Here is a 25,684-nt window from a genome sequence, read left to right as displayed (position 1 = left end):
TCTATACCTTAACATTACATGCAAACTGTCCAGAGAGAGATTTAAACATGACATGAAACAAAGAGATATGGAATGCAGACAGACTTTCATTTAAAAAAGTTTTACATTTCAATGAGAATTTACAGGAGGCATAGACATTTGAAACGGCACCCTTTTCCCTATCTTTCTGAGGGGTTAGCATAAGCAGAAAAAAAACGTTTCAGTTGACTGAAAAATTAAATGGACTAATTACATTTTAGTCATTTAGCAGATGCTCTTATCCAGAGCGACTTACAGTTAAGTGAGTGCATACATTTTCATACTGGCCCCCCGTGGGAATCGAACCCACAATCCTGGCATTGCAAGCGCCATGCTCTACCAACTGAGCTACAGGGGGGGGGGGCCCTATTAGTATTATAAGTATTTTCCTAAATATAAGCACTGGCCCCATTCCCTATCTAGTACACTACTTTTGACCAGTGCTTATATTTAGAAAAATACTTATAATACTAATTAGTCCATTTTATTTTTCAGTCAACTGAAACTATATAGGGAATAGGGTGCCATTCTCTGGTCTAAAGTAGTGCACTATATAGGGAATAGGGTGCCATTCTCTGGTCTAAAGTAGTGCACTATATAGGGAATAGGGTTCCATTCTCTGGTCTAAAGGAGTGCACTATATAGGGAATAGGGTTCCATTTGGGACAGAACCACACAGACAGATGATATGGATAAATGTGGAAATGTTTCTAACATCTGATCCCATGCTATCAGTCGATATCAGCCCGAGGATGGACACTGAGGTTGGGGTAGAGGGAGGGTAAGCTAGGGGAAACTGTGTGCCAAAGCTGACATGATTGGTCCTACATTATGTGTGCTGGTTAGAGAGAGAAGTGGAGGGGTGAGTGAGTGAGATGTGGAGGAGAGGGAGAGAGAGAGAGAGAGAGAGAGAGAGAGACAGAGAGAGAGAGAGAGAGGTGGAGTAAAGACTAGTCACCATTCCCATGAGTACTATGTCGGATTACAATATGTGGGTTGAGTTCTAGCAGACGGACGTATACCGTACTGCCAATCAATCAACCAATCAATCAATCAATCAGTGCAGTTCTCTCGTTGTCACTGCATCTTCAATCGAGCTCCTCCTCATCTTCACTATCACTCTCCTCCTTCTCCTCCTCCTCCTCCTCCTCTTTGGGCGGTGCCGGGGGCGGCAGGTCCAGTCGGGCCCAGGACATGGGTTCAGACTTCTTCATAGCTACCTCTATCTTAGCTGCCATCATGTTGACCACACTTTTACTGACATCTATCACCTGGAGAGAGAGGAGATGAGAAGGTGCTTTAGAATGGATTCATAATGTATGAAAATATTTGAATAAAGAGTTTTAATGCTGGGCTGGAATAAAGTAAATATAGTATAGACATAGTAAGTATAGACGTATAGTATTATTGTAGTAATAGTAAGTATAATATAGACATATAGTATTATAGTAGTAATATTAAGTATAGTATAGACATATAGTAGTAATAGTAAGTATAGGCGTATATTATTATACAAGTAATAGTAAGTATAGACATAGTATTATAGTAGTAATAGTAAGTATAGTATAGAGGTATAGTATTATAGTAGTAGTAGTAAGTATATATAGACGTATAGTATTATAGTAGTAATAGTAAGTATAGTATAGACGTATAGTATTATAGTAGTAGTAGTAAGTATATATAGACGTATAGTATTATAGTAGTAATAGTAAGTATAGATGTATAGTATTATAGTAGTAATAGTAAGTATAGTACAGATGTATAGCATTATAGTAGTAATAGTAAGTATAGACGTATAGTATTATAGTAGTAATATTAAGTATAGGATAGACGTATAGTATTATTGTAGTAATAGTAAGTATAATATAGACATAGTATTATTGTAGTAATAGTAAGTATAATATAGACATATAGTATTATAGTAGTAATAGTAAGTATAGTATAGATGTATAGTAGTAATAGTAAGTATAGGCGTATATTATTATACAAGTAATAGTAAGTATAGACATAGTATTATAGTAGTAATAGTAAGTATAGTATAGAGGTATAGTATTATAGTAGTAATAGTAAGTATAGTATAGTATTATAGTAGTAATAGTAAGTATAGTACAGATGTATAGCATTATAGTAGTAATAGTAAGTATAGACATATAATATTATAGTAGTAATAGTACGTATAGGATAGACGTATAGTATTATAGTAGTAATAGTAAGTATAGGATAGACGTATAGTATTATAGTAGTAATAGTAAGTATAGGATAGACGTATAGTATTATAGTAGTAATAGTAAGTATAGACGTATAGTATTATAGTAGTAATAGTAAGTATAGGATAGACGTATATTATTATAGTAGTAATAGTAAGTATAGAATAAACATATAGTATTATAGGAGTAAAAGTAAGTATAGACGTATAGTATTATAGGAGTAATAGTAAGTATAGATATATAGTATTATAGTAGTAATATTAAGTATAGAATATACATAGTATTATAGGAGTAAAAGTAAGTATAGTATAGACGTATAGTATTATAGTAGTAATAGTAAGTATAGATATATAGTATTATAGTAGTAATATTAAGTATAGAATAGACATAGTATTATATGAGTAAAAGTAAGTATAATATAGACGTATAGCAGAAATAGTAAGTATAGTATATACAGTACCAGTCAAAAGGTTGGACACACCAACTCATTCCAGGGTTTTTATTTATTTTTTACTATTTCCTACCTTGTAGAATAATAGAATAATAGTGAAGATATTAAAACCATGAAATAACACATATGGAATCATGTAGTAACCAAAAAAGTGTTAAACAAATCAGAATATATTTTATATTTGAGATTTTTCAAAGTAACCACCCTTTGCCTTGATGACAGCTTTGTACACGCTTGGCATTTTCTCAACCAGCTTCATGAGGTAGTCACCTGGAATGCATTTCAATTAACAGGTGTGCCTTGTTAAAAGTTAATTTGTGGAATTTCTTTCCTTCTTAATGCATTTGAGCCACTCAGTTGTGTTGTGACAAGGTAGGGGGTATACAGAAGATAGCCCTATTTGGTAAAAGACCAAGTCCATATTATGGCAAGAACAGCTCAAATGAGCAAAGAGAAACGACAGTCCATCATTACTTTAAGACATTAAGGTCAGTCAATATGGAAAATGTCAAGAAGTTTCTTCAAGTGCAGTCGCAAAAACCATCAAGCACTATGATGAAACTGGCTCTCATGAGGACCGCCACAGGAATGGAAGACCCAGAGTTACCTCTGCTGCAGGGGATAAGTTCATTAGAGTTAATTGCACCTCAGATTACAACCCAAATAAATGCTTCACAGAGTTCATGTAACAGACACATCTCAACATCAACTGTTCAGAGGAGACTGCGTGAATCAGGCCTTCACGGTCGAATTGCTGCAAAGAAACCACTACTAAAGGACACCAATAAGAAGAAGAGACCTGCTTGGGCCAAGAAACACGAGCAATGGACATTAGACCGGTGGAAATCTGTCCTTTGGTCTGATGAGTCCAAATTTAAGATTTTTGGTTCCAACCGCCATGTCTTTCTGAGACGCAGAGTAGGTGAACGGATGATCTCCACATGTGTATTTCCCACCGTAAAGCATGGAGGAGGAGGTGTTATGGTGTGGGGTGCTTTGCTGGTGACACTGTCAGTGATTTATTTAGAATTCAAGGCACACTTAACCAACATGGCTACAACAGCATTCTGCAGCGATACGCCATCCCATCTGGTTTGGGCTTAATGGGACTATCATTTGTTTTTCAACAGGACAATGACCCAAAACACACCTCCAGGCTGTGTAAGGGCTATTTGACCAAGGAGAGTGCTGCATCAGATGACCTGGCCTCCATAATCACCTGACCTCAACCATATTGAGATGGTTTGGGATGAGTCCACAGAGTGAAGGAAAAGCAGCCAACAAGTGCTCAGCATATGTGGAAACTCCTTCAAGACTGTTGGAAAAGCATTCCTCATGAAGTTGGTTGAGAAAATGGCAACAGTGTGCAAAGCTGTCATCAAGGCAAAGGGTGGCTACTTTGAAGATTCTAAAATCTAAAATATATTTTGATTTGTTTAACACATTTTTGGTTACTAAATGATTCCATATGTATTATTTCATAGTTTTGATGTCTTCACTATTATTCTCCAATGTAGAAAATAGTAAAAATAAAGAAAAACCCTGTAATGAGTAGGTGTGTCCAACCTTTTGACTGGTACTGTACGTATAGTATTATAGTATTAATAGTAAGTATAGTATAGACATATAGGTCTATAATAATAATAATATGCCATTTAGCAGACGCTTTTATCCAAAGCGACTTACAGTCATGCGTGCATAAATGTTTGTGTATGGGTGGTCCCGGGGATCAAACCCACTACCTTGGCGTTACAAGCGCCGTGCTCTACCAGCTGAGCTATAGTAGTAATAGTAAGTATAGTATAGATGTATAGTATTATAGTAGCAATAGTAAGTATAAACGTATAGTATTATAGTAGTAATATTAAGTATAGACGTATAGTATTATAGTAGTAATATTAAGTATAGACGTATAGTATTATAGTAGTAATATTAAGTATAGACGTATAGTATTATAGTAGTAATATTAAGTATAGACGTATAGTATTATAGTAGTAATAGTAAGTATAGAGGTATAGTATTATAGTAAGTATAGACATATAGTATTATAGTAGTAATAGTACGTATAGAGGTATATTATTATAGTAGTAATAGTAAGTATATATGTATAGTATTATAGTAGTCATATTAAGTATAGACGTATAGTATTATAGTAGTAAAATATTAAGTATAGACGTATAGTATTATAGTAGTAATAGTAAGTATATATGTATAGTATTATAGTAAGTATAGACATATAGTATTATAGTAGTAATAGTAAGTATAGTATTATAGTAGTAATATTAAGTATAGCCGTATAGTATTATAGTAGTAATATTAAGTATAGACGTATAGTATTATAGTAGTAATAGTAAGTATAGATGTATAGTATTATAGTAGTAATATTAAATATAGACGTATAGTATTATAGTAGTAATAGTAAGTATAGACACATAGTATTATAGTAGTAATAGTAAGTATAGACGTATAGTATTATAGTAGTAATAGTAAGTATAGATGTATAGTATTATAGTAGTAATATTAAGTATAGACGTATAGTATTATAGTAATAATATTAAGTATAGACGTATTGTATTACAGTAGTAATAGTAAGTATAGAGGTATAGTATTATAGTAGTAATATTAAGTATAGACGTATAGTATTATAATAGTAATAGTAAGTATATATGTCTAGTATTATAGTAGTAATAGTAAGTATAGATGTATAGTATTATAGTAAGTATAGACATATAGTATTATAGTAGTAATAGTAAGTATAGATGTATAGTATTATAGTAGTAATATTAAGTATAGACACATAGTATTATAGTAGTAATAGTAAGTATAGACGTATAGTATTATAGTAGTAATAGTAAGTATAGACGTATAGTATTATAGTAGTAATAGTAAGTATAGATGTATAGTATTATAGTAGTAATATTAAGTATAGACGTATAGTATTATAGTAATAATATTAAGTATAGACGTATGGTATTATAGTAGTAATAGTAAGTATAGAGGTATAGTATTATAGTAGTAATAATAATAATAATAATATGCCATTTAGCAGACGCTTTTATCCAAAGCGACTTACAGTCATGCGTGCATACATCTTTGTGTATGGGTGGTCCCGGGGATCAAACCCACTACCTTGGCGTTACAAGCGCCGTGCTCTACCAGCTGAGCTACAGAGGACCACTTAATAGTAAGTATAGATGTATAGTATTATAGTAGTAATATTAAGTATAGACGTATAGTATTATAGTAATAATATTAAGTATAGACATATAGTATTATAGTAATAATATTAAGTATAGACGTATAGTATTATAGTAGTAATAGTAAGTATAGACGTATAGTATTATATAGTAATAGTAAGTATATATGTCTAGTATTATAGTAGTAATAGTAAGTATAGATGTATAGTATTATAGTAAGTATAGACATATAGTATTATAGTAGTAATAGTAAGTATAGACGTATAGTATTATAGTAGTAATAGTAAGTATAGACGTATAGTATTATAGTAGTAATAGTAAGTATATATGTATAGTATTATAGTAGTACTCACCCCCCACAAGTTAATCTTCTGCTCAAACTCCTTCTCTCCTTCAAAGATAATGTGGATGTTGAGCTGTGGAGGAAAAAGGTATAAATCAGGTTCCTTGGAGTTTACAGGGAGGTCAGGTAGTTAGTTATACCACTGGCCCTGTTAGTTATACCACTGGCCCTGTTAGTTATACCACTGGCCCTGTTAGTTATACCACTGGCCCTGTTAGTTATACCACTGGCCCTGTTAGTTATACCACTGGCCCTGTTAGTTATACCACTGGCCCTGTTAGTTATACCACTGGCCCTGTTAGTTATACCACTGGCCCTGTGTGTCTCATCGTCCTGCTGTCAGGTAGTTAGTTATACCACTGGCCCTGTGTGTCTCAGCGTCCTGCTGTCAGGTAGTTAGTTATACCACTGGCCCTGTTAGTTATACCACTGGCCCTGTTAGTTATACCACTGGCCCTGTGTGTCTCAGTGTCCTGCTGTCAGGTAGTTAGTTATACCACTGGCCCTGTTAGTTATACCACTGGCCCTGTTAGTTATACCACTGGCCCTGTTAGTTATACCACTGGCCCTGTTAGTTATACCACTGGCCCTGTGTGTCTCAGCGTCCTGCTGTCAGGTAGTTAGTTATACCACTGGCCCTGTGTCTCAGCGTCCTGCTGTCAGGTAGTTAGTTATACCACTGGCCCTGTGTCTCAGCGTCCTGCTGTCAGGTAGTTAGTTATACCACTGGCCCTGTGTCTCAGCGTCCTGCTGTCAGGTAGTTAGTTATACCACTGGCCCTGTGTCTCAGCGTCCTGCTGTCAGGTAGTTAGTTATACCACTGGCCCTGTGTCTCAGCGTCCTGCTGTCAGGTAGTTAGTTATACCACTGGCCCTGTGTGTCTCAGCGTCCTGCTGTCAGGTAGTTAGTTATACCACTGGCCCTGTGTGTCTCAGTGTCCTGCTGTCAGGTAGTTAGTTATACCACTGGCCCTGTGTCTCAGTGTCCTGCTGTCAGGTAGTTAGTTATACCACTGGCCCTGTGTCTCAGCGTCCTGCTGTCAGGTAGTTAGTTATACCACTGGCCCTGTGTCTCAGCGTCCTGCTGTCAGGTAGTTAGTTATACCACTGGCCCTGTGTCTCAGTGTCCTGCTGTCAGGTAGTTAGTTATACCACTGGCCCTGTGTCTCAGCGTCCTGCTGTCAGGTAGTTAGTTATACCACTGGCCCTGTGTCTCAGTGTCCTGCTGTCAGGTAGTTAGTTATACCACTGGCCCTGTGTCTCAGCGTCCTGCTGTCAGGTAGTTAGTTATACCACTGGCCCTGTGTGTCTCAGCGTCCTGCTGTCAGGTAGTTAGTTATACCACTGGCCCTGTGTCTCAGCGTCCTGCTGTCAGGTAGTTAGTTATACCACTGGCCCTGTGTCTCAGTGTCCTGCTGTCAGGTAGTTAGTTATACCACTGGCCCTGTGTGTCTCAGCGTCCTGCTGTCAGGTAGTTAGTTATACCACTGGCCCTGTGTCTCAGCGTCCTGCTGTCAGGTAGTTAGTTATACCACTGGCCCTGTTAGTTATACCACTGGCCCTGTTAGTTATACCACTGGCCCTGTTAGTTATACCACTGGCCCTGTTAGTTATACCACTGGCCCTGTGTGTCTCAGCGTCCTGCTGTCAGGTAGTTAGTTATACCACTGGCCCTGTGTCTCAGCGTCCTGCTGTCAGGTAGTTAGTTATACCACTGGCCCTGTGTCTCAGCGTCCTGCTGTCAGGTAGTTAGTTATACCACTGGCCCTGTGTCTCAGTGTCCTGCTGTCAGGTAGTTAGTTATACCACTGGCCCTGTGTGTCTCAGCGTCCTGCTGTCAGGTAGTTAGTTATACCACTGGCCCTGTGTCTCAGCGTCCTGCTGTCAGGTAGTTAGTTATACCACTGGCCCTGTGTCTCAGTGTCCTGCTGTCAGGTAGTTAGTTATACCACTGGCCCTGTGTGTGTGTGTGTGTGTGTGTGTGTGTGTGTGTGTGTGTGTGTGTGTGTGTGTGTGTGTGTGTGTGATAGGCAACATTGCCACAGGGGATGAGGGGGCATGTCCCCCCAATATTCAAACAGGTGGTGAAGTTAGGTAACATTACCTCCTCCACACTGATTCTCAACACGGGGGCCCTACAAGGGTGCTTCCTCAGTCCCCTCCTGTATTCACTGTATACCCACGACTGCGTGGCCTCACACAGTTCTAACTCCATTATCAAGTTCTCTGATGACACGACAGTAGTAGGCCTGATCACCAACAACGATGAGATGGCCTACAGAGAGGAGGTAGGCACTCTGACGGCGTTGTGCCAGGTAAACAACCTCTCCCTCAACGTCAGAAAAACAAAAAGGAGCTTATTGTGGACTTCAGGAGGAACCAGGCTGGACACGCCCCCATCCTCATCAACGGGGCCGCCGTGGAGACGGTCAATAACTTCCAATACCTCTGCGTACACATCTCAGAGAAGCTGAAATGGTCTAACCACACGGTCACCGTAATAATAATAATTTAGCAGATGCTTTTATCCAAAGCGACTTACAGTCATGTGTGCATACATTTTTACATATGGGTGGTCCCGGGGATCGAACCCGCTACCCTGGCGTTACAAGTGCCATGCTGTACCAACTGAGCTACAGGAGGGCCAATAGTGAAGAAGGCACGACAGCGACTCTTCAACCTCAGGAGGCTGAAGAAATTCGGCCTGTCCCCGAGGGCCCTCAGTGTTCTAGAGGAGCACCGTCGAGAGCATACTGCCGGGCTGCATCACAGCCTGGTACGGCAGCTGGTTTTGGACGGAAGCTGCAGAGATCGGTAAGAAAATGGCACTTCTGCAGCCAAATATCTTATTCAATCAATCAGCCAATATCTTGTTAGTCAATCTTGTTTAGTTTTTAACAATTAAATGGCCTGGTTTGATGGTGCATTGATCAGTTATACAGTTTAAATACATTATTTTTGCGCTTTTGCCCAAAGTCGACCTTCAAAGTAACTTTCCAGAATTCTATGAAATATGACCTATAATTAATTGCAATATGAGTGAAATTGGTTTCCTTCCAAAAAATGGTAATTCAAAATGTTTAAAAAGCAACTTTTCTGTGTTGGAATGGTGTGGGCGTACCCCAACAACAGAACGGGGTGGGCGTACCCCAACAACAGAACGGTGTGGGCGTACCCCAACAACAGAACGGGGTGGGCGTACCCCAACAACAGAACGGTGTGGGCGTACCCCAACAACAGAACGGGGTGGGCGTACCCCAACAACAGAATGGTGTGGGCGTACCCCAACAGAACGGTGTGGGCGTACCCCAACAACAGAACGGGGTGGGCGTACCCCAACAACAGAACGGGGTGGGCGTACCCCAACAACAGAACGGGGTGGGCGTACCCCAACAACAGAACGGGGTGGGCGTACCCCAACAACAGAACGGTGTGGGCGTACCCCAACAACAGAATGGTGTGGGCGTACCCCAACAACAGAATGGTGTGGGCGTACCCCAACAACAGAAAGGTGTGGGGGCGTACCCCAACCACAGAAAGGTGTGGGGGCGTACCCCAACAACAGAATGGTGTGGGCGTACCCCAACAACAGAATGGTGTGGGCGAAAACCAGTCATAAAAAATATTAATGTGAGTAGCTGATTGGGCAGCTCATACTCCAACAGAATTATTAGTATTTTCTTTTTAAAAAGTTGTCCAGCCCATATATTTAGCCTCACAATTAAGTGTTTTACCATATTATTTTCATAAATACTTGCATTCATGAGTTGCATTGGCAAATTGTTTGCTCACAGGGAAATTAATATCCAACTAGTCAGTGACAACTGTGTGGAGTTTGGAGTTTAGCCCTTAAAATATCCCTTAAAATACCCCTCCATATAGCCCTCCATTTACCCTCCATTTACCCTCCATTTACCCCTCCATTTACCCTCCATATACCCCTCCATATACCCCTCCATATACCCTCCATTTACCCTCCATATACCCCTCCATATACCCCTCCATATACCCCTCCATATACCCCTCCATATACCCCTCCATATACCCCTCCATATACCCCTCCATATAGCCCTCAAAATACCCCTCAATATACCCCTCCATACAGTGCCTTACAAAAATAATCATCCCCCTTGGCGTTTTTCCTATTTTGTTGCATTACAACCTGTAATTTAAATTGATTTGGATTTGGATTTCATCTAATGGACATACACAAAATAGTCCAAATTGGTGAAGTGAAATGAAAAAAATTACTTGTTTCAAAAAATTCAAAGAAATATATAACAGAAAAGTGGTTCGTGCATATGTATTCACCCCCTTTGCTATGAAGCCCCTAAATAAGATCTGGTGCAACCGATTACCTTCAGAAGTGGGGCCCCGTGTAGCTCAGTTGGTAGAGCATGGCGCTTGCAACGCCAGGGTTGTGGGTTCGTTTCCCACGGGGGGCCAGTATGAAAAATTTATGCACTCACTAACTGTAAGTCGCTCTGGATAAGAGCATCTGCTAAATGACTAAAATGTAAATGTAGAAGTCACATAATTAGTTAAATAAAGTGTGCTTAGTGGTGTGCAATCTAAGTGTCACATGATCTGTCACATGATCTCAGTAAATATACACCTGTTCTGAAAGGCCCCAGAGTCTGCAACACCACTAAGCAAGGGGCACCACCAAGCAAGAGGCACCATGAAGACCAAGGAGCTCTCCAAACAGGTCAGGGACAAAGTTGTGGAGAAGTACAGATCAGGGTTGGGTTATAAAAAAATATCAGAAACTTTGAACATCCCACGGAGCACCATTAAATCCATTATTAAAAAATGGAGAGAATATGGCACCACAACAAACCTGCCAAGAGAGGGCCGCCCACCAAAACTCACGGACCAGGCAAGGAGGGCATTAATCAGAGAGGCAACAAAGAGACCAAAGATAACCCTGAAGGAGCTGCAAAGCTCCACAGCGGAGATTGGAGTATCTGTACATAGGACCACTTTAAGCCGTACACTCCACAGTGCTGGGCTTTACGGAAGAGTGGCCAGAAAAAAGCCATTGCTTAAAGAAAAAAATAAGCAAACACGTTTGGTGTTCGCCAAAAGGCATGTTGGAGACTCCCCAAACATATGGAACAAGGTACTCTGGTCAGATGAGACTGAAATGTAGCTTTTTGGCCATCAAGGAAAATGTCTGGCGCAAACCCAACACCCTGTCATCACCCCGAGAACACCATCCCCACAGTGAAGCATGGTGGTGGCAGCATCATGCTGTGGGGATGTTTTTCATCAGCAGGGACTGGGAAACTGGTCAGAATTGAAGGAATGATGGATGGCGCTAAATACAGGGAAATTCTTGAGAGAAATCTGTTTCAGTCTTCCAGAGAATTGAGACTGGGACGGAGTTTCACATTCCAGCAGGACAATGACCCTCAAAATACCCCTCCATGACATAATAAGTAATGTCAAACTGTGTAGAATTGCAGGAAATGCGTTTTAAAATGTCCCCAAATAATTTTCGGGGAGGATCAGTCTACGGTTCTTCCCCCCTAATATCTACACCACAATTTAGTCCCTTGGTTTGTGTGTCTTACTGTGCAGCTGTTCACATCTACATAGCTGATTTCTGGTTGTGAGTTCTACCACTAACCCTGTGTGTGTGTGTCTGTGTCTGTGTGTGTCTGTGTGTCTGTGTCTGTGTGTGTCAGTGTGTGTGTGTCAGTGTGTGTGTGTGTGTGTGTGTGTGTGTCTGTGTGTGTGTGTGTGTGTGTCTGTGTGTGTGTGTCTGTGTGTGTCAGTGTGTGTGTGTCAGTGTGTGTGTGTGTGTGTGTGTGTCTGTGTGTGTGTGTGTGTGTGTCAGTGTGTGTGTGTGTGTGTGTGTGTGTGTCTCTGTGTGTGTGTGTGTGTGTGTGTCTGTGTGTGTCAGTGTGTGTGTGTGTGTGTGTGTGTGTGTCTCTGTGTGTGTGTGTGTCTGTGTGTGTACGTGTGTGTGTGTGTCTGTGTCTGAGTCTGTGTGTGTCAGTGTGTGTGTGTCAGTGTGTGTGTGTGTGTGTGTGTGTGTGTCTGTGTGTGTGTGTGTGTGTGTCAGTGTGTGTGTGTGTGTGTGTGTGTGTGTCTGTGTGTGTCAGTGTGTGTGTGTCTGTGTGTGTGTGTGTGTGTGTGTGTGGACGTGTTTAACTATATTTGTGAAGGTCCCCACAAGAACAGTACATTAACAAAAATTTGACCAACTGGAGACATTTTGTTAGTCCCCACAAGGTCAAATGATATTTCTAGGGGGTTTAGGCGTTAAAAGGTTAGTTTTAGGGTTAGGTTTTTGGTTAGGGAAAATAGGATTTTGAATGTGACTGAATCATGTGTCCCCACAAGGTCAGTTGTAGAAGACTGTGTGTCTCACCGTGCAGCGGTTTCCCTCCACATAACTGATGTCTGGTAGAGAGTTCTTGGCGTAGATGGAGATGATCACCTGACTTCCTGTCTGGTGCCAGTCAAACCTGCACGGAACCACCGTCTTACCCTACACAAACACAAACACAAAGGGTCAGAATCACACACACACACACACACACACACACACACACAGGGTCAGAATCACACACACACACACACACACACACAGGGTCAGAATCACACACACACACACACACACACAGGGTCAGAATCACACACACACACACACACACACAAACACAAACACACAGGGTCAGAATCACACACACACAAACACACACACACACACACACAGGGTCAGAATCACACACACACACACACACACAGGGTCAGAATCACACACACACACACACACACACACACACACACACACAAACACACGTACACACGGACACACTAGTAGTGACTTCTAGGTTGTAAAATGGTTGGTCAGTTGTCCAACACCCTGTATTCCATTTATCTGTCCAGTCTGAAACCAGAAGGTGGAGATATACACTCAGGGTGTGTCCCAATAATTTATTTTTCAACCAAAGTGTGCACTTGTTCACTTTCATTCATGGATTTCAAAAGGAAATGACTGGAATATGGAAACTCTTTCTAGCCAATGCCTTCATAAATCCAATGTGTTTAAATGTGTTGGGGAGTGGTGAACGAGGCACAGAAAGGAGAGATCATTGGACCTCAACCTCTAACATGCTCTCTGAACAGACACACACACACACACACACACACACCCCGACCCACCGTGTCTTTCTTCTTCCAGAGGTGGTTGCCGCGGCTACAGCCCTCCTGTGAGAGGAACGTGTTGAAGTCTGACGTTTTCTTCTTGCAACAGCTCCAGTACTTCATACTGGGAGGACACATACATACAGACACACACACACACACACAGACACACACACACACACACACACACATACAAACACAGAGACACCAGAAACACACACACGGATTCAAGGACAAAACACACACACACACACAAACACAAATCAAGCACAACACACACACACGATTAACTAACAACAAATCTGAAGCCAAAAAGCAGTCAGGAATATGTTATTGACATCTCTGTAGATTTGCAGAGTCATTAGCTAGTCATTAACTAGCATGCACAGCTAATCATTAGCTAGTCATTAGCTAGTAAGAACAGCTAGTCATTAGCTAGTCATTAGCTATCAAGCATAGCTAGTCACTAGCTAGTACGCACAGCTAGTAATTAGCTAGCAAGCACAGCTAGTCTTTAGCTAGTAAGCACAGCTAGTAATTAGCTAGCAAGCACAGCTAGTAATTAGCTAGCAAGCACAGCTAGTAATTAGCTAGTAAGCACAGCTAGTCATTAGCACAGCTAGTGGTCCTCTGTAGCTCAGCTGGTAGAGCACGGCGCTTGTAACGCCAAGGTAGTGGGTTCGATCCCCGGGACCACCCATACACAAAAAAAAATGTATGCACGCATGACTGTAAGTCGCTTTGGATAAAAGCGTCTGCTAAATGGCATATTATATTATATTATATTATTAGATAGTCATTACCTAGTAAGCACAGCTCATCATTAGCTACTCATTAGTCAGTAATTAGCTAGCAAGCACAGTCATTAGCTACTCATTAACTAGCAAGCAGAGCTTGTCATTAGCTAATAAGCACAGCTAATCATTAATTAGCAAGCACAGCTAGTCATTATCTAGTCATTAGCTAGTGTGTACAGCTAGTCATTAGCTAGTAAGCACAGCTAGTCATTAGCTAGTTATTAGCTAGCAAGCACAGCTAGTCACTAGCTAGTAAGCACTGCTCATCATTAGCTACTCATTAGCTAGTCATTAGCTAGCAAACACAGCTAGTCATTAGCTAGCAAGCACAGCTTTTTATTAGCTAGTAAGCACAGCTAGTCATTAGCTAGTAAGCGCAGCTAGTCATTAGCTAGTAAGCGCAGCTAATCATTAGCTAGTACACACAGCTAGTCATTAGCTAGCAAACACAGTAACCAGTTGATCATTTAACTGCACGTTGTTGTTTTTTTGTTTCACGTTCCATTTGGGGACCATGTCAAATGTCTCCACTTAATACTCAGCAAACAGATATTGAGTGTGAAGTGTGTGGTGTTACAGCCGCAGACAGAAGATGATGCAACCTTTGTTGTGTGTGTGGTTGACGTACCCTTCATGGAAGATGGGTACTCCAGCGTGGAAAAGACACAGTTGGTCATTGCTGGCAGGGCCCTCAAAGCTCCGGGCACAGCCTCCATTCTTACACAGCGTCCCTACCTTAACCTCACCATCATCCTCCTCTGGAGAACAGACACAGGGAAGACTAGTTACTGTTATGCCCTGTACTGATGCAATGAAGACTAGTTACTGTTATGTACTGATGTAATGAAGACTGGTTACTGTTATGTCCTGATGTAATGAAGACTAGTTACTGTTATGTCCTGATGTAATGAAGACTAGTTACTGCTAAGTCCTGATGTAATGAAGACTAGTTACTGTTATGTCCTGTACTGATGAAATGAAGACTAGTTACTGTTATGTCCTGTACTGATGCAATGAAGACTAGTTACTGTTATGTCCTGATGTAATGAAGACTGGTTACTGTTATGTTCTGATGTAATGAAGACTGGTTACTGTTATGTTCTGATGCAATGAAGACTAGTTACTGTTATGTCCTGATGTAATGAAGACTGGTTACTGTTATGTTCTGATGTAATGAAGACTAGTTACTGTTATGTACTGATGTAATGAAGACTGGTTACTGTTATGTCCTGATGTAATGAAGACTGGTTACTGTTATGTCCTGATGTAATGAAGACTAGTTACTGTTATATCCTGATGTAATGAAGACTAGTTACTGTTATGTCCTGATGTAATGAAGACTGGTTACTGTTATGTCCTGATGCAATGAAGACTAGTTACTGTTATGTCCTGTACTGATGTAATGAAGACTAGTTACTGTTATATCCTGATGTAATGAAGACTAGTTACTGTTATGTACTGATGTAATGAAGACTAGTTACTGTTATGTCCTGATGTAATGAAGACTAGTTACTGTTATGTCCTGTACTGATGTAATGAAGACTAGTTACTGTTATATCCTGATGTAATGAAGACTAGTTACTGTTATGTCCTGATGTAATGAAGACTAGTTACTGTTATGTCCTGATGTAATGAAGACTAGTTACTGTTATGTCCTGATGTAATGAAGACTAGTTACTGTTATGTCCTGATGTAATGAAGACTGGTTACTGTTATGTCCTGATGTAATGAAGACTAGTTACTGTTATGTCCTGTACTGATGTAATGAAGACTAGTTACTGTTATATCCTGATGTAATGAAGACTAGTTACTGTTATGTCCTGATGTAATGAAGACTGGTTACTGTTATGTCCTGATGTAATGAAGACTAGTTACTGTTATGTCCTGATGTAATGAAGACTAGTTACTGTTATGTCCTGATGTAATGAAGACTAGTTACTGTTATGTCCTGATGTAATGAAGACTGGTTACTGTTATGTACTGAGGTAATGAATACTGGTTACCGTTATGTCCTGATGTAATGAAGACTGGTTACTGTTATGTCCTGATGTAATGAAGACTAGTTACTGTTATGTCCTGATGTAATGAAGACTGGTTACTGTTATGTCCTGATGTAATGAAGACTGGTTACTGTTATGTCCTGATGTAATGAAGACTGGTTACTGTTATGTCCTGATGTAATGAAGACTAGTTACTGTTATGTCCTGATGTAATGAAGACTAGTTACTGTTATGTCCTGATGTAATGAAGACTAGTTACTGTTATGTCCTGATGTAATGGAGACTAGTTACTGTTATGTCCTGATGTAATGAAGACTAGTTACTGTTATGTCCTGTACTGAGGTAATGAAGACTGGTTACTGTTATGTACTGTACTGATGTAATGAAGACTAGTTACTGTTATGTCCTGATGTAATGAAGACTAGTTACTGTTATGCCCTGTATTGATGTAATGAAGACTAGTTACTGTTATGTCCTGATGTAATGAAGACTAGTTACTGTTATGTACTGATGTAATGAAGACTGGTTACTGTTATGTACTGATGTAATGAAGACTAGTTACTGTTATGTCCTAATGTAATGAAGACTGGTTACTGTTATGTACTGATGTAATGAAGACTGGTTACTGTTATGTCCTGATGTAATGAAGACTAGTTACTGTTATGTCCTGATGTAATGAAGACTAGTTACTGTTATGCCCTGTATTGATGTAATGAAGACTAGTTACTGTTATGTCCTGATGTAATGAAGACTGGTTACTGTTATGTCCTGATGTAATGAAGACTGGTTACTGTTATGTCCTGATGTAATGAAGACTAGTTACTGTTATGTCCTGATGTAATGAAGACTAGTTACTGTTATGTCCTGTACTGATGTAATGAAGACTGGTTACTGTTATGTCCTGATGTAATGAAGACTAGTTACTGTTATGTCCTGATGTAATGAAGACTAGTTACTGTTATGTCCTGATGTAATGAAGACTAGTTACTGTTATGTCCTGTACTGATGTAATGAAGACTAGTTACTGTTATGTCCTGATGTAATGAAGACTGGTTACTGTTATGTCCTGATGTAATGAAGACTAGTTACTGTTATGTCCTGATGTAATGAAGACTAGTTACTGTTATGTCCTGATGTAATGAAGACTAGTTACTGTTATGTCCTGTACTGATGTAATGAAGACTGGTTACTGTTATGTCCTGATGTAATGAAGACTAGTTACTGTTATGTCCTGATGTAATGAAGACTAGTTACTGTTATGTCCTGATGTAATGAAGACTAGTTACTGTTATGTCCTGATGTAATGAAGACTGGTTACTGTTATGTCCTGATGTAATGAAGACTAGTTACTGTTATGTCCTGATGTAATGAAGACTAGTTACTGTTATGCCCTGTATTGATGTAATGAAGACTAGTTACTGTTATGTCCTGATGTAATGAAGACTGGTTACTGTTATGTCCTGATGTAATGAAGACTAGTTACTGTTATGTCCTGATGTAATGAAGACTAGTTACTGTTATGTCCTGTACTGATGTAATGAAGACTGGTTACTGTTATGTCCTGATGTAATGAAGACTAGTTACTGTTATGTCCTGATGTAATGAAGACTAGTTACTGTTATGTCCTGATGTAATGAAGACTAGTTACTGTTATGTCCTGATGTAATGAAGACTGGTTACTGTTATGTCCTGATGTAATGAAGACTAGTTACTGTTATGTACTGATGTAATGAAGACTAGTTACTGTTATGTCCTGTACTGAGGTTATCTGTGCTGAAGTAATGTAATGCCTTCTCCATTTGGATTTCAGTTATCTCTGAGGAGGAGAGGAGAGGAAGATGAGAGGGAGGTGAAATGAGAAGAGAGGAGAGGTTGTGTCCGTACTTTTCTTCTCAGTAGGATTGTCCTCAGACAGCTTCAGTTTCTCCAGAGCCTGTCTCAGAGAGGGAGAGATCTTCTGCTGCAGTCTGACCAATGGCTCATCTGGACTGGAAACAACAACCAACAGCATAAACATCAACAAACAATAACAACAAACATCAACAATAAAAACTAAGAGAAGCAATGTGTCTACACAAGGACTGTCACCGATGTCACGCAAAATAAAATACCAGGAGGACTTTGAAGAGCCTGACCTCTGACCTACCTGGGTCTGCGTATGGACTCCAAGGGTTTGGGAGCAGAGATGGTTGAAATCTAACCCCTGACCTCAGAACCTACCTGGGCCTGCATATGGACTCCAGGGGTTTGGGAGCAGAGATGATGAACTCGCTGAACTTTGGTTTGAGGTCATCAGCTCTCCCCTTCTCCACTGACGACGTCACGTCTGGTTTCACTGGCTCAGAAGGCTTCTCCTGGTTGTGGGGACCTTTGGTGCAGCCCTGCACACACACAGTATAGTTACTACCTAGCCCTAAAACCCTGTGACGTGGCTTAGCACACAGCCTCCCTGAACCTGCCTGTGACTGGGCTGGCTTAGCACACAGCCTCCCTGAACCTGCCTGTGACTGGGCTGGCTTAGCACACAGCCTCCCTGAACCTGCCTGTGACTGGGCTGGCTTAGCACACAGCCTTCCTGAACCTGCCTGTGACTGGGCTGGCTTAGCACACAGCCTCCCTGAACCTGCCTGTGACTGGGCTGGCTTAGCACACAGCCTCCCTGAACCTGCCTGTGACTGGGCTGGCTTAGCACACAGCCTTCCTGAACCTGCCTGTGACTGGGCTGGCTTAGCACACAGCCTCCCTGAACCTGCCTGTGACTGGGCTGGCTTAGCACACAGCCTCCCTGAACCTGCCTGTGACTGGGCTGGCTTAGCACACAGCCTCCCTGAACCTGCCTGTGACTGGGCTGGCTTAGCACACAGCCTTCCTGAACCTGCCTGTGACTGGGCTGGCTTAGCACACAGCCTCCCTGAACCTGCCTGTGACTGGGCTGGCTTAGCACACAGCCTCCCTGAACCTGCCTGTGACTGGGCTGGCTTAGCACACAGCCTCCCCTGAACCTGCCTGTGACTGGGCTGGCTTAGCACACAGCCTCCCTGAACCTGCCTGTGACTGGGCTGGCTTAGCACACAGCCTCCCTGAACCTGCCTGTGACTGGGCTGGCTTAGCACACAGCCTCCCTGAACCTGCCTGTGACTGGGCTGGCTTAGCACACAGCCTCCCTGAACCTGCCTGTGACTGGGCTGGCTTAGCACACAGCCTTCCTGAACCTGCCTGTGACTGGGCTGGCTTAGCACACAGCCTTCCTGAACCTGCCTGTGACTGGGCTGGCTTAGCACACAGCCTCCCTGAACCTGCCTGTGACTGGGCTGGCTTAGCACACAGCCTCCCTGAACCTGCCTGTGACTGGGCTGGCTTAGCACACAGCCTCCCTGAACCTGCCTGTGACTGGGCTGGCTTAGCACACAGCCTCCCTGAACCTGCCTGTGACTGGGCTGGCTTAGCACACAGCCTTCCTGAACCTGCCTGTGACTGGGCTGGCTTAGCACACAGCCTCCCTGAACCTGCCTGTGACTGGGCTGGCTTAGCACACAGCCTCCCTGAACCTGCCTGTGACTGGGCTGGCTTAGCACACAGCCTCCCTGAACCTGCCAGCTATTGAAAAGGATCCTATTGGATGGCACCATTCACAACACTTCAAGCTAGCAGTGGCGTGAGCTTAAGGCACGTTCTAATCTCCGTTACCCATCCCTGAGACCTGGGGCTCTTTCAAAAGCAGTGCACTACATAGGGAATTAGGGATGGGTATTTTAAATTATTTCAGTATTTAAATAATATCATATTTTTTCTGGATATCCAGATCAAAATACATGTGTTTTAAAAACTCCTTCAATGGAGACTTGCGAGAGAGAGACAGAGACAGAGACAGAGAGAGAGAGAGAGAGAGAGAGAGAGAGAGAGAGAGAGAGAGAGAGAGAGAGAGAGAGAGAGAGAGAGAGAGAGAGAGAGAGAGAGAGAGAGAGAGACACAGAGAGAGAGACAGAGAGAGAGACAGAGAGAGAGAGAGAGAGAGAGAGCTCTGCTTGTGGTGGAGGGGTAAGAGAGGAGCAGGGGTCATTGTGTGTGACAGTGTGTGTCTGTCAGGGATGGAGAGAGAAAGTAGCCAAACTGACTCGCGCTAGTTAGACCAACTTGTTGCTGCCATAGGTTATCTATCATACCACCTGGTAGTGCCTGTCTTGACTGCGTCAAATCGTTGTAAAGAAGCTAGCTAGCTACAGTAGCCAGCTAAGTTAGTCAGATAGCTAGCTAGCAAGGCTAATTGAGTCTATTTTGCTGCACTCCCCATCCTTGTCTACAACAACTCCATTCGTATGAAACAACAGCCTTCCTGTTGGTTGATCATTGTAGCCTCATTTAGCCAATTTAATTCCTCTGACTGACGTGTTGCTTTGATATGCATGGACATCTGACTGTTGTGTTGCTTTGATAGACATGGACCTCTGACTGTAGTGTTGCTTTGACATGCTGGCTATGTAGCAATGTCGCATTGATAATTGAATTACATTTAAGGCTAAGCAAAATAATTAATTTAAAAAAAAAACTCACATTAATAATACTCTCCCAAGTATTGTCCATTCGGATATTGGAATATCCGTGCCCATACCTATAGGGATTAGGGTGCCATTTGGGTCACAGATATAAACTAATCGTCTGGAAGGATCCATGCACAAACACCTGAAGCACTGACTGCTGGGATAACCTGGTAGCCATTCTGTCATCATTGTCATGACAACAAAAAGTTAAACTTACAGCAATGCTGAGGAAGTCAGAGAAGTCTGTAGTTCTCTTCTTACAGCACGACCAGCCCTGGAGAGGAGACAGACAGGAGGGTGTCAGAGAGAGAGAGAGACCAGCCCTGGAGAGGAGACAGACAGGAGGATGTCAGAGAGAGACCAGCCCTGGAGAGGAGACAGACAGGAGGGTGTCAGAGAGAGACCAGCCCTGGAGAGGAGACAGACAGGAGGTTGTCAGAGAGAGACCAGCCCTGGAGAGGAGACAGACAGGAGGATGTCAGAGAGAGACCAGCCCTGGAGAGGAGACAGACAGGAGGATGTCAGAGAGAGCGAGAGACCAGCCCTGGAGAGGAGACAGACAGGAGGGTGTCAGAGAGAGACCAGCCCTGGAGAGGAGACAGACAGGAGGTTGTCAGAGAGAGACCAGCCCTGGAGAGGAGACAGACAGGAGGTTGTCAGAGAGAGACCAGCCCTGGAGAGGAGACAGACAGGAGGATGTCAGAGAGAGACCAGCCCTGGAGAGGAGACAGACAGGAGGTTGTCAGAGAGAGACCAGCCCTGGAGAGGAGACAGACAGGAGGATGTCAGAGAGAGACCAGCCCTGGAGAGGAGACAGACAGGAGGTTGTCAGAGAGAGACCAGCCCTGGAGAGGAGACAGACAGGAGGTTGTCAGAGAGAGACCAGCCCTGGAGAGGAGACAGACAGGAGGATGTCAGAGAGAGAGAGAGACCAGCCCTGGAGAGGAGACAGACAGGAGGTTGTCAGAGAGAGACCAGCCCTGGAGAGGAGACAGACAGGAGGATGTCAGAGAGAGAGAGAGACCAGCCCTGGAGAGGAGACAGACAGGAGGTTGTCAGAGAGAGACCAGCCCTGGAGAGGAGACAGACAGGAGGTTGTCAGAGAGAGAGAGAGACCAGCCCTGGAGAGGAGACAGACAGGAGGATGTCAGAGAGAGACCAGCCCTGGAGAGGAGACAGACAGGAGGTTGTCAGAGAGAGACCAGCCCTGGAGAGGAGACAGACAGGAGGTTGTCAGAGAGAGACCAGCCCTGGAGAGGAGACAGACAGGAGGTTGTCAGAGAGAGACCAGCCCTGGAGAGGAGACAGACAGGAGGTTGTCAGAGAGAGACCAGCCCTGGAGAGGAGACAGACAGGAGGTTGTCAGAGAGAGAGAGAGACCAGCCCTGGAGAGGAGACAGACAGGAGGTTGTCAGAGAGAGACCAGCCCTGGAGAGGAGACAGACAGGAGGTTGTCAGAGAGAGACCAGCCCTGGAGAGGAGACAGACAGGAGGTTGTCAGAGAGCGAGAGAGACCAGCCCTGGAGAGGAGACAGACAGGAGGTTGTCAGAGAGAGACCAGCCCTGGAGAGGAGACAGACAGGAGGTTGTCAGAGAGAGAGAGAGACCAGCCCTGGAGAGGAGACAGACAGGAGGATGTCAGAGAGAGACCAGCCCTGGAGAGGAGACAGACAGGAGGTTGTCAGAGAGAGACCAGCCCTGGAGAGGAGACAGACAGGAGGTTGTCAGAGAGAGACCAGCCCTGGAGAGGAGACAGACAGGAGGTTGTCAGAGAGAGAGAGAGACCAGCCCTGGAGAGGAGACAGACAGGAGGTTGTCAGAGAGAGACCAGCCCTGGAGAGGAGACAGACAGGAGGATGTCAGAGAGAGACCAGCCCTGGAGAGGAGACAGACAGGAGGTTGTCAGAGAGAGACCAGCCCTGGAGAGGAGACAGACAGGAGGTTGTCAGAGAGAGAGAGACCAGCCCTGGAGAGGAGACAGACAGGAGGTTGTCAGAGAGAGAGAGAGACCAGCCCTGGAGAGGAGACAGACAGGAGGTTGTCAGAGAGAGACCAGCCCTGGAGAGGAGACAGACAGGAGGATGTCAGAGAGAGAGAGAGACCAGCCCTGGAGAGGAGACAGACAGGAGGTTGTCAGAGAGAGAGAGAGACCAGCCCTGGAGAGGAGACAGACAGGAGGTTGTCAGAGAGAGAGAGAGACCAGCCCTGGAGAGGAGACAGACAGGAGGTTGTCAGAGAGAGAGAGAGACCAGCCCTGGAGAGGAGACAGACAGGAGGTTGTCAGAGAGAGAGAGAGACCAGCCCTGGAGAGGAGACAGACAGGAGGTTGTCAGAGAGAGAGAGAGAACCAGCCCTGGAGAGGAGACAGACAGGAGGTTGTCAGAGAGAGAGAGAGACCAGCCCTGGAGAGGAGACAGACAGGAGGTTGTCAGAGAGAGAGAGAGACCAGCCCTGGAGAGGAGACAGACAGGAGGTTGTCAGAGAGAGAGAGAGACCAGCCCTGGAGAGGAGACAGACAGGAGGTTGTCAGAGAGAGAGAGAGACCAGCCCTGGAGAGGAGACAGACAGGAGGTTGTCAGAGAGAGAGAGAGACCAGCCCTGGAGAGGAGACAGACAGGAGGTTGTCAGAGAGAGAGAGAGACCAGCCCTGGAGAGGAGACAGACAGGAGGTTGTCAGAGAGAGAGAGAGAACCAGCCCTGGAGAGGAGACAGACAGGAGGTTGTCAGAGAGAGAGAGAGAAAAGCCCTGGTGAGGAGACAGACAGGAGGTTGTCAGAGAGAGACCAGCCCTGGAGAGGAGACAGACAGGAGGATGTCAGAGAGAGACCAGCCCTGGAGAGGAGACAGACAGGAGGATGTCAGAGAGAGCGAGAGACCAGCCCTGGAGAGGAGACAGACAGGAGGGTGTCAGAGAGAGAGAGAGACCAGCCCTGGAGAGGAGACAGACAGGAGGATGTCAGAGAGAGACCAGCCCTGGAGAGGAGACAGACAGGAGGGTGTCAGAGAGAGACCAGCCCTGGAGAGGAGACAGACAGGAGGTTGTCAGAGAGAGACCAGCCCTGGAGAGGAGACAGACAGGAGGTTGTCAGAGAGAGACCAGCCCTGGAGAGGAGACAGACAGGAGGATGTCAGAGAGAGACCAGCCCTGGAGAGGAGACAGACAGGAGGTTGTCAGAGAGAGACCAGCCCTGGAGAGGAGACAGACAGGAGGATGTCAGAGAGAGACCAGCCCTGGAGAGGAGACAGACAGGAGGTTGTCAGAGAGAGACCAGCCCTGGAGAGGAGACAGACAGGAGGTTGTCAGAGAGAGACCAGCCCTGGAGAGGAGACAGACAGGAGGATGTCAGAGAGAGAGAGACCAGCCCTGGAGAGGAGACAGACAGGAGGTTGTCAGAGAGAGACCAGCCCTGGAGAGGAGACAGACAGGAGGATGTCAGAGAGAGAGAGAGACCAGCCCTGGAGAGGAGACAGACAGGAGGTTGTCAGAGAGAGACCAGCCCTGGAGAGGAGACAGACAGGAGGTTGTCAGAGAGAGAGAGAGACCAGCCCTGGAGAGGAGACAGACAGGAGGATGTCAGAGAGAGACCAGCCCTGGAGAGGAGACAGACAGGAGGTTGTCAGAGAGAGACCAGCCCTGGAGAGGAGACAGACAGGAGGTTGTCAGAGAGAGACCAGCCCTGGAGAGGAGACAGACAGGAGGTTGTCAGAGAGAGACCAGCCCTGGAGAGGAGACAGACAGGAGGTTGTCAGAGAGAGACCAGCCCTGGAGAGGAGACAGACAGGAGGTTGTCAGAGAGAGAGAGAGACCAGCCCTGGAGAGGAGACAGACAGGAGGTTGTCAGAGAGAGACCAGCCCTGGAGAGGAGACAGACAGGAGGTTGTCAGAGAGAGACCAGCCCTGGAGAGGAGACAGACAGGAGGTTGTCAGAGAGCGAGAGAGACCAGCCCTGGAGAGGAGACAGACAGGAGGTTGTCAGAGAGAGACCAGCCCTGGAGAGGAGACAGACAGGAGGTTGTCAGAGAGAGAGAGAGACCAGCCCTGGAGAGGAGACAGACAGGAGGATGTCAGAGAGAGACCAGCCCTGGAGAGGAGACAGACAGGAGGTTGTCAGAGAGAGACCAGCCCTGGAGAGGAGACAGACAGGAGGTTGTCAGAGAGAGAGAGAGACCAGCCCTGGAGAGGAGACAGACAGGAGGTTGTCAGAGAGAGACCAGCCCTGGAGAGGAGACAGACAGGAGGATGTCAGAGAGAGACCAGCCCTGGAGAGGAGACAGACAGGAGGTTGTCAGAGAGAGACCAGCCCTGGAGAGGAGACAGACAGGAGGTTGTCAGAGAGAGAGAGAGACCAGCCCTGGAGAGGAGACAGACAGGAGGTTGTCAGAGAGAGAGAGAGACCAGCCCTGGAGAGGAGACAGACAGGAGGTTGTCAGAGAGAGACCAGCCCTGGAGAGGAGACAGACAGGAGGATGTCAGAGAGAGAGAGAGACCAGCCCTGGAGAGGAGACAGACAGGAGGTTGTCAGAGAGAGAGAGACCAGCCCTGGAGAGGAGACAGACAGGAGGTTGTCAGAGAGAGAGAGAGACCAGCCCTGGAGAGGAGACAGACAGGAGGTTGTCAGAGAGAGAGAGAGACCAGCCCTGGAGAGGAGACAGACAGGAGGTTGTCAGAGAGAGAGAGAGACCAGCCCTGGAGAGGAGACAGACAGGAGGTTGTCAGAGAGAGAGAGAGACCAGCCCTGGAGAGGAGACAGACAGGAGGTTGTCAGAGAGAGAGAGAGACCAGCCCTGGAGAGGAGACAGACAGGAGGTTGTCAGAGAGAGAGAGAGACCAGCCCTGGAGAGGAGACAGACAGGAGGTTGTCAGAGAGAGAGAGAGACCAGCCCTGGAGAGGAGACAGACAGGAGGTTGTCAGAGAGAGAGAGAGACCAGCCCTGGAGAGGAGACAGACAGGAGGTTGTCAGAGAGAGAGAGAGAC

General features: G+C 44.4%; 1 protein-coding gene across 1 annotated transcript in view; it reads right to left on the bottom strand.

Annotated features, from left to right (window-relative positions):
• Positions 1-612: 612 nt before the first annotated feature.
• chordc1b (cysteine and histidine-rich domain (CHORD) containing 1b) overlaps positions 613-25,684 on the bottom strand; it is a 45,819-nt gene continuing 20,747 nt past the window's right edge. The window contains exons 3-10 of the mRNA XM_041851509.2: positions 20,926-20,982; positions 18,391-18,551; positions 18,055-18,158; positions 14,799-14,928; positions 13,392-13,497; positions 12,595-12,714; positions 6,227-6,289; positions 613-1,289 (exon numbers count right to left, since the gene is read on the bottom strand). Coding sequence (XP_041707443.1) covers positions 1,107-1,289; positions 6,227-6,289; positions 12,595-12,714; positions 13,392-13,497; positions 14,799-14,928; positions 18,055-18,158; positions 18,391-18,551; positions 20,926-20,982 — 924 coding nt within the window. The 3' untranslated portion in view covers positions 613-1,106. The remainder of the gene's footprint in view (positions 1,290-6,226; positions 6,290-12,594; positions 12,715-13,391; positions 13,498-14,798; positions 14,929-18,054; positions 18,159-18,390; positions 18,552-20,925; positions 20,983-25,684) is intronic.

This window comes from Coregonus clupeaformis, unplaced genomic scaffold, assembly GCF_020615455.1.
Source record: "Coregonus clupeaformis isolate EN_2021a unplaced genomic scaffold, ASM2061545v1 scaf0143, whole genome shotgun sequence".
In the NCBI taxonomy this organism is placed as follows: domain Eukaryota; kingdom Metazoa; phylum Chordata; class Actinopteri; order Salmoniformes; family Salmonidae; genus Coregonus; species Coregonus clupeaformis.
This window is presented reverse-complemented; position numbering and strand designations above follow the sequence as displayed.